At 39.7% G+C, this 9,226-nt stretch overlaps 2 protein-coding genes across 2 annotated transcripts; one reads left to right on the forward strand and one right to left on the reverse strand.

Annotated features, from left to right (window-relative positions):
* Positions 1 to 3,045, forward strand: bnip4 (BCL2 interacting protein 4). The gene is made up of 6 exons (XM_080037073.1): positions 1 to 139; positions 517 to 691; positions 843 to 903; positions 1,071 to 1,177; positions 1,626 to 1,775; positions 2,377 to 3,045. The coding sequence occupies exons 1-6, from the start codon at positions 97 to 99 to the stop codon at positions 2,417 to 2,419; spliced, it is 579 nt and encodes a 192-aa protein (XP_079893199.1). The 5' UTR covers positions 1 to 96; the 3' UTR covers positions 2,420 to 3,045.
* On the reverse strand, positions 3,039 to 8,513 carry LOC307257760 (serine/threonine-protein phosphatase 2A 55 kDa regulatory subunit B delta isoform). Its single transcript, XM_080037072.1, has 10 exons — positions 8,365 to 8,513; positions 8,081 to 8,155; positions 7,030 to 7,127; positions 6,731 to 6,896; positions 6,481 to 6,593; positions 6,217 to 6,394; positions 5,941 to 6,105; positions 5,381 to 5,550; positions 4,920 to 5,011; positions 3,039 to 4,725 (listed from the first exon to the last, which is right to left on the reverse strand). The coding sequence occupies exons 1-10, from the start codon at positions 8,369 to 8,371 to the stop codon at positions 4,446 to 4,448; spliced, it is 1,344 nt and encodes a 447-aa protein (XP_079893198.1). The 5' UTR covers positions 8,372 to 8,513; the 3' UTR covers positions 3,039 to 4,445.
* Positions 8,514 to 9,226: the final 713 nt, after the last annotated feature.

A 9,226-nucleotide genomic window follows, 5' to 3' on the forward strand; every position in this document is an offset into this window, starting at 1 on the left:
GCTTCAGCCACGTACAGTGATTTCGCCTCCATTTCGATCATATTTTGACCTTTAAAGCTGTGTAAAAGGGATCGTCATCGAGATAATATCGTCAAAATGTCGCTCCAAAAGGACACTTCATCGGACGAAAGTTTGCAAGGTAAATAACATACTACAACACAGCTTGCAGACTAGATCAACAGTGTTGATGCTTTCGCTAGCCGATAGGTAGATGGCAAAACAATGTACCAAATGTTTAATATAACGTTGTAAAACCCGAGATGATTGTACGCTAGCTACGGGGGATCAAGCTAGCCAGCTAAATTACATCTTATTGTATCGATACGACGTGGGGAGATAACTAGTCAGCCCACTGACCTAGTTATGAGGCTTATTGACAATGTTGCGAAATCAAAATGGCTTCAAGCCAAGGACATCCCAATCTGTTTATTGTTCTATTTCTCCTCTAGCATGGGTGGAAGTCCCAGCATATACAAGTGAAAACGTGCTAATGTTTACGTGTTTGTTTGACTTAAGGTTCATGGGTTGAGCTGCATTTCAGTGGCACTGGCTCCCAACGTACAAGTCACCACGGAAGCCAGGAGCAAATCTCCACGTCCAGCCAGCAGGAGGTTGACATGGAGAAACTGCTGCTAGATGCACAGCATGAGTCTGGCAGAAACAGCTCCAGAGGAAGCTCTCAGTGTGACAGGTTTGCCATATGGGAGGGAAAATAAAAAGGGGAAGCACAGTTTGTGTGTTTTTTTAATGCGTTGTTGTGTAGCCTAATACAGACTGTAAAGAAGGTGGATGCCTAAAATGTGTCTTAAATGACCAAAGCTTTTTTGTTTTCTTTAAAACAGCCCAATCAGGGCCCCAACCCCCCTTCTTGTGTGGAGAGGCTCAGAGGGAAACAGCTCACAGGTACATTTTATTGGATGTCACTTCATCTGCGTCTGCATCTATTCATCAAAATCTAATTACATAGGTGTAATTCATATGATGTTTCACAGCATGATGTTTAAAAAATCAGTGATGAAAGTGGATGTGTCCTGACAGTATTCTATTATCTACAACTGGTTGTTTTTTAGTCAGATGAAGACTTCCAAGAAAGAAGACGGGAGGTAGACAACACGATGAAGAAAAATGCAGACTGGATCTGGGACTGGTCTAGTCGACCTGAGAACAACCCACCAAAGTATGTAGGCACCACACATTTGTTTTGTTTTGTTGGTATTTCAGTGGTGATAACAACACTGTAATACAACAAAACAAAATAAATTGTCGTTAATCCTGGGATAACACTGTTAACACTGTTATCCCAAGATTAACGACTACACATTTGCCCAAATATAAAGCATATTGTTGATAATAATGGAGCACATTTTGGATGTATAAGTAATCACTATGGGTTATTTTGATTACGGGGATAAGGAAGTGGCCACAATATTGTGACAATCTCTCACAAGTATTATCTCACGTATATGTATTTTATGCCATGATTTCTAGTTGTTATTCATATAATGAAAAAGTATTTAAAAAAAAGAGGATGCCTGTATGAGCAGATGTGTCAGTCTGACATTAGACCAGCACTCATTCATTTTAATGTATTCAAAAGTGTGAAAAATTAATGTGCTTCTCTGTAGGGAGTTCCTGCTGAAGCACCCTAAGCGCTCGACCTCGCTTAGCATCAGGAACACCAGCGTCATGAAGAAGGGCGGCGTTCTCTCTGCTGACTTTCTGAAGCTTTTCCTGCCCTCACTAATCATTTCTCACATACTTGCTGTTGGCCTGGGGTAAGCATCATCATTCAATCTCTAACCCTGACAATATTACAGTATCTATAAAAGTGGAAACAGTTATTAGGTTCCTAGAGGCAATGGCACAGTGATCCTTAAGTGATTGTGTTAAGTCCTGGTTTTTGACCACAAACACTTGACGTATCTTCACATAAATATTGGAAAGACGTGGCGTATCGATTAATGATGTATTTGGTGTTTTTGTAATTATTATTCAGGAAAATACAGGCTTGTTTTCCTGCTGCTTTAAACACATCACTGATGCAAACAGACCTTTAATTAATCCAACAAAACATGAATAATTTAGTGGTTAGTCGCTGTATTAAACAACCTGCCAATCAATTTTAGAGTGAGACATTCCAGTCTTGTGTATTGGTTTTAAGTGGTAGGACAATGTTTTATAATATTTTTTTTTATAAAACCACAACAAATGACAGCAGTTCTAAAATGAACTAAAATAAAATAAAAATGCTGATTATCCACAGTATAACATGATTTGCTAAATGGTTGGATAACATGTAAATGTACCCAAATTCCTCTTGGATATCTTGCTCTCGGCACCATCTAATATGACATGTTTTGTCTCTCTCCATTTTAGGATTTATATTGGGAAACGTCTGACCTCCCACAACACATACTAAGTGGTGTGTTGTGACACATTGTCACCTTGATGTGACAATCTTGGCATGCCTTAAAATGGGACCCTCGGAAGCTAAGGGGAGATGTGGCAATGTGACACCTTCTAATTTTGATTGAGTGTGGGGGCCCCAGGTTGCTCCAGTTGTGGATCTGTCATTGCTGTCTCATGGCGTATACACTAGTCATGAGCACAACACTGACCAATCCTCTGCTCCTTGCTGTTGTCCCTGTCCTGGTGTGGAGATGACTGTTCTGCTGCTTCCTGCTCCTTAAATCTGCACGTTAGGGAACTCATATATTGTACATTATTGCCTTTTTCTTTATACAATAAAAAAAACAATTTTGATTTAAAATTAACTGTCAATTGTTTAGCATAGCTGTCGATTTTCTTCTGTCCAAAAAAGGGATCATTAGGCTGTTTGAAGTGATTGCATCCATACGCAATTGCTCACTTTGTGCAATGTAAACTGTGATAAGGAAATTAAATAGCTCATTGTGCAATGCTATTATCCATGTTATTCATGCATAAAATAAAAGTTGCAAGTAAGTACATGTATGGCTGTGATGGATAATATATATAGGAACATGGAGCCGACTATATATCAATAGGAAACGAGCACATGCAGATGAACACAATTAAAATTTTATTGAACTTTGGTCAAAATAATAAACAAGTGAATACATTGTCACCATGTTAGGAATCAATGGACAAAGACAATGCATTATGTGTTTGTTTTAATGTCATCAGTATGTTTTGTGTAGTCAACCTTCATTCTTGCATTCACAACTACGGAGATAAGATCCACATTTGCAATATGCGGTTCAAATTTGGGTGACATCCCTAATCAATGAATAAGGGCACATGTATGAGGCCTGTCTGAATTTCCTACTTATTACATGATTCGGAGGCACTATCACAAACTGTATGGTGTGCAATTTTCCTCCTTTGTGTATTCATAGACAGCCACATATAGCAGCAGTATATGAGGACATAACTCTATAAAATAGGATTTACAAATAATGCACATGAGGTTTGTAAAACGTTCGGGGACATAACTTGTAGCGGTCACTGATAGAAGTAGGTATTAAGGCTGCAGATTCCCTTTGTCCTGGACCCCATCTTGTGCCATGTAGTTTCCAGCCTGCATCCTAAAATATGGTCATAAAACTAGAAATGAATCTCTCGACACAAACACATTATCGGTCGTCTCCAACAGTGGTTCTGAAACTGGTGGCCCCAAATAGGATTTCCATAACAAGTTCGCTTGAGATCTGCTCAAAGACAGTGGTGTGACTGGACATTTTTCCACCTCTCTACAACATAAAAACATGCAAAGCAATAAACATGTTTTAATACATACTTCTAAATTTAAAAACACATCTGTAGTTTTAGTTTATTTTATTATGTGGATGACAAGGTGTACTTGAGTAGATACAGTCAGTGAAATTATGTCACCGTATTGACTGGGGTAAAGTAAGAGGAGGGAAGGGGAGAAAAGAAACAGGTCCACTTTCCAGAATTCATGGCCACCTCCACCAGTAGATTGGCCTGGATACATGGCCAATGGGGGAATGTTACAGTTAGGCTTATTGGCCATTAATCCGTGCTTCACAGGGCCCAAAATGTTTGAGATGATGTTACAACTTTGACAAGACGTCATTTTAAGGGCTTCCAAGAGTTCTGTCGTTAAATCATGAAATGAAGGCTTAAAATGTCAACACAAACACCAACGTTCAAGAGTTTGACCTCTACGGAGTGCCATTCCGTCAATAAGACCCGAATTGGGCTTTCTGGGTCAGGGGGGCATGTTGATTTGCCCTGGTGCCAAAGGCAAAAACAACCTAAGCTCAGACTCAAAATAAAACAGGCCTATGGATCAACCTCCTGTGGCAAAAAAAGTAGACACGTGCTTTCGAATTCTTCACCAGGAGGACAAACGAGGCTGCTTCTTCTTATACAGATAGACAAGTAGTAGGCTTAACTACACAGGTACGGTAAAAGCCCTATCCTCTGGAGCCCCAAATCTTCTAGTTGATTTTGTCCTGGAAAATGTACAAGTTGTTGGTGGCTGCCACAGCTATCACGTTATCTTTGGGGTGCCAGGCAGTGTGGAGGATCTTCTTGTTGAAGTCCAGGCTGTCCACGCTGATCTCATCCTTCTTCCTCTTGCCACCGGTGGACACTTTGCGCGGTTTGAGCGTAGCCCGTGGTTTGCTGCTCTCCCGGGACGCCTCCAGTGTGATGTCCCGTCTGGTGTTGCGGTCAAACATTCGGAAGAAGTTGTTGTAGGAGCCGGTCATGATGGCACTGAAAGGAGAGAGAGAAAAATGTAAATAGTTTGTTTGGCCTTTAAAAAAAACAACACATCAGCAGTCAGCAGTGATTGATAGATCTAATATATGGAATCAGAACAGCAAACAATAAAATACACTGTAAAATAAACTAACAGTAGGAGTAGCATGTGCAATTCTAACCTAGGTAATAAAAAAAAGGACACCCACCTGTCACTGCCATTCCAGCAGCACTCAAACTTGTCAAAGATGCAGTCGTTTTCATACAAGGAGCAGAGTTTACTGCGAAGGTATTCATGGACCTGAAACAAAACATAGCACTTAGCCTAAATATTCACACGCTAATCCAGCTAACACAATACTTGGTCTGAGTACAACACTTTTACCCCCTGTTTTCACATCAGTGATTGCATTCCATTCGTAAAAATAATAATATCTTATGTATCATACGTCTTAATTTTTATATGACCATTCAATTACTGGCTGGCTTCAAGAAAATGTACAGATGCAGTAACTTATAGTTATACTATTTGGGGTAAATCCTGATGTATTGTGGAAATATCACAGTTTGAAGCCCTGATAACAGTCTGGTATGTTAAGAGATGATTAAGCATTCACTTGAATCCGAAATACACATTTAAAAAAAAATGCTGATAAGTTTGTTTATTCACCTGATACGTCTCCACTGGCCTGTTCTCCATGTTGAGGTCCCAAACTTTGACAGAGAGGTAGTCACGTGTCATCATGTAGCGTCCGCTGTGACTGAACTTCACGTCTGAGATTGAGGAGATGATCTCAGAAAAAAAGGATCGGCTGCTTGGATCCTCGGGCTCCTCAAAGACTGGGGGGGGGGGGGGTAAATAAATACAAATCTAAAATAAATCTAAAATCCTTCCCAGTTAGACAACATGAACTCCAAATTTAGAAATCTCTATTGGACTTTTTGCAGGTGAAGCAACACATCTTTTTCTTCTTGAAATGACCATCTGTTCTCGTCATCTATTGATGACTCTACAACATGTCAAATAATAATCAATGAATCAATTTCAAGATCCAAAGGAATCAATTCATAGTAAAATACATTACGGAGAAAATAATGAATTTGAAATATTATATACGTAAATTGTAACTAAACGTCTAGTATCGTCTCATAACTACACAATTGTTCAATGAAAATGTTTTGACTAATCCACTTGACCAAACTCTGCAGCCCTACAGTGGAGGTACTTACACTTTGAGTGCCTATCGCAGAGTGCTGCTGCTCGCATGTCACACAGGCGGATGGTGCCTTTGCTACTGCTGTACGCAAATACATTGCATTGGTGTGGATGGCACTCAGCAGCTGTGATTACTTCTGTCAGTTCCTCCATGTTGGCGGGCTTGATGTCTACAATATCTGGGAACACTGTTAAGGAACTTTCAGTCTTATGTTTCATTATGATACAATACATGGTCTGTTGTCCTTAAAGCCACAGCATATATCGATTATGAGGAAGAAAAAGGATACTAAAACTTCTGTCTGTGATCTCCAAGTGCCATAGATTTATTCTTAGGTCATCTGCAGAGAGGTACGTTTCATGATCACTATTTACAGAAATGGAATTAATGTGATAGGTGTGCGCATTTGCAAAGATCCTTCGTGGGCTTGCTTCTACCATGAGATCCATTGGCATCAGTACTGGTACCTGAAACAGACAACATGCACCTTTTTAGATAGGCTAAAAACAACAAAATAAAATAAAAAGCATAATTGACGGGTGATTGAACATACCCGTAAAGAGGTGATTCTAAATGGGTCTCTGAGTCGTCCATCTTCATCTTTCAGGTTGCAACCTTCTGCTCGTTTATCTCTTTCACTTATTTTCCACAATTTGATAGTTTTATCTGACAAAACCAGATACAAACAGTTGCCAAGTTTAGCGATGAAGAACAATTATCTGATAGGAATCAAGTTGAGTCACACAATTTTTCAAATTCTACTATCAGCAAATAATCAAAATAGATCTAAGGTAAATTCTTACCATTTGTCGAAAGTAGAAAGTGAGCAGCATTTTGTTGGGGTAGCCATCTTATTTTATTAATTTTTTCCTCAATTTCTAAACTTTTCAAATAGTCAAATTCTGGCTCGTGACTCTGAAAAGTGCTATAGACGTTGTACTCCCCGCGAAGGTGTGGACGATTCTTGGACTGAAAACAAAGATTGCAGACAGAAAACGCAAATATTATTCACATTATCATTGCAACACTGAGGCAGCCTATCACTCCTGACATAACGAGTGTAGGTGAAGATAATCATCCGTATGCCTGTCATTAATCTTACCTCCTGTTCATGTTGAAATATCACTACTCTGCCTCCTTTATCTCCAGTTGCAAGCAATTCTCCAGAATAGTTGAACTCAACTGTTGAGATTATGTCAGCTGAAACAATAGACACAAATCAGAGTGAATCAGACTATGTAGCTGAGCTTGCCCTGATGATCTGTAATAAAAATAATGCTACTCTGTTCAGGGTTCTTACGGTTTAGGGCAAGTTAGAATTGAGACATTTTAATGCCATTCCATTCATAATGAAGACCAATTTAACAAACAAAAACTAAACAAAAACAACATCAGTTACTCAGTTAAGTCAGGGACGATTCTGTGTAAAACAAGACTTCTTTGGTCCAGTGAAAAAGTTATATCTACCTCAAATGTCATTACTTTTTATTTTTTTGGCGTTACATTAGTTTAATTGAAAAAAAATAATAGATGCTACCAATTAGTGAGTTTAAGATACAGGGTCAGAAAAATAGTGATTCATAAAACCTACTCCCCATGTTTTAGCATTTTTAAGACTTTTGGAAGACTGGCTTAAGACATTTGAATACCAATTCAGGACTTATTTTTAGATTAATCTTTCAAAGCATCAAACAACTGTTTAAGGATCTGAAGGAATCCTGTTGATGGACTGAAGGCTAGGCCTGGTGCCTTTTGACGTTTCCCATTAAATAAAGCACTAGGCACTGACAGCCAAAAACGCACAACACGTCCACCCATTCAGGTATGAATGAATGAAAACAAGCATGATGTCACTAGACAATTTATGGACGCAGCACATTGACGTCATAGACACGGTCGCTCCCCTTTAATAGCTTAGCCACCAGCTAGCATACAACTAGCAGAGCGACATAGTCATTTGAAAAAGAACGGGCGTCCTTGCAAATGATCCGCCGATTGACTTAAACCAACAATTACACCGCTCTCATATTCAAACCCGTGCGGCCATCTAGCTTTAGTGCATCTCACGTGAAGCCCCCAGAGCATCATCATCACCAGACCCTCCAGCTAGCTGCTTTAGCCTAGCCGCCACCGAGCTAACGTTAGCTACATACCTTCCGCAACATCTTCATCTATCGCTCCTTTCACTTGAGAGAAACACCACTGAAAATCATTTCCTCCTGCAACTCCTGTAAGGAAAAACACACACACATACACAGCGTTAGGTTGGGTCGGATTTGCGTTTCGTCTGGAGATTAAATGACCTGACAGTGACACAGTTTGACAACTAGCAACTTAGCACGCCAGCGCTAACGTCGGCTAGCTAACTTGCAGATTCAGGGCCATCACACACCAAGTGAGGTGGGTCCTTTCTCCTTCCTTCAGACAAGTAGCTTACCCGCCATTGCTTCATGTAGCAGCTCCTGCTGTACACAGCTTCCGAAACCCAGTAAAACAATGTGGCTTGCTCGGGGGAAAGAGATAGCATCCACAATCAGTGTGAAGACTCGGGTCCAGATCTGTCAAGACCACGGAAATTATCCGTGATTTTTTTTCTTCCAAAATGGCGCACAGTACATGGACAAATGACGTCATGCACACATGCCACATCCTGGCTCCATCCTCCTGGGTATCTAGTTAATGAATGTGCATGTACTCTTTATTTCCCATGCATTCAGCTTTATTTCAAGACACTCCAAATTGATAGGTGCTTATTGAGGCTGTTAAAGACAATTCAGCTTTCATGTGATGCGTGGGATAAATAAAATGCACACATCGGGATGCAAGTATTTTGATTGACAGTTGAAGCAAACTAGATCAAATCAACTAAAAAAAGCCAGCATCAACATTTCCTTTATATCTGGTGTTCATATATGCCAGGTTTGTTTCTCAAATGTGATTGGCATCATATGAGAAATGACTAAAATCCTTTCAGCGATAGAGGAGTATAACACAAAAAGTTTGCTTTACAAATTATATTTTTCATGGTGGAACTTTTTTTGATCTGCTTGGTCGTTGCTGATGTTAGATATGAGATGTGTGCTAACTAACACATCTTGTGACACCATACAAGTATCCCCGTCTTGGATTGTATGGTCAGTGGGTGACATCTAGTGGGGAAAAGGTGCAATAACAAGTATAGTAATTGTTAGGTATGTTGAACCTCTAAGGGTATTATTCAACCTAATTATACAAAGCCTGCTTTTCAGTCCCCATGTCACAGACACTTATGAAAGCTTGTTGTATTTTTTATAGTCCTT

This window comes from Ammodytes marinus (genome assembly GCF_949987685.1).
Source record: "Ammodytes marinus genome assembly, chromosome: 11".
NCBI lineage: Eukaryota > Metazoa > Chordata > Actinopteri > Uranoscopiformes > Ammodytidae > Ammodytes > Ammodytes marinus.

Bases quoted from the DNA above. Each gene is read 5' to 3' on its own strand.
- LOC307257760 (XM_080037072.1), bottom strand. The intron at 6,395-6,480 runs GTATGTTCAATC...TGTCTGTTTCAG, and splicing joins TTAGAATCACCTCTTTACGG to GTACCAGTACTGATGCCAAT. The intron at 4,726-4,919 runs GTGGGTGTCCTT...CTCTCCTTTCAG, and splicing joins TGCTGGAATGGCAGTGACAG to TGCCATCATGACCGGCTCCT.
- bnip4 (XM_080037073.1), top strand. From the start codon at position 97: ATGTCGCTCCAAAAGGACACTTCATCGGACGAAAGTTTGCAAG. The intron at 140-516 runs GTAAATAACATA...GTTTGACTTAAG, and splicing joins ATCGGACGAAAGTTTGCAAG to GTTCATGGGTTGAGCTGCAT. The intron at 692-842 runs GTTTGCCATATG...TCTTTAAAACAG, and splicing joins GGAAGCTCTCAGTGTGACAG to CCCAATCAGGGCCCCAACCC.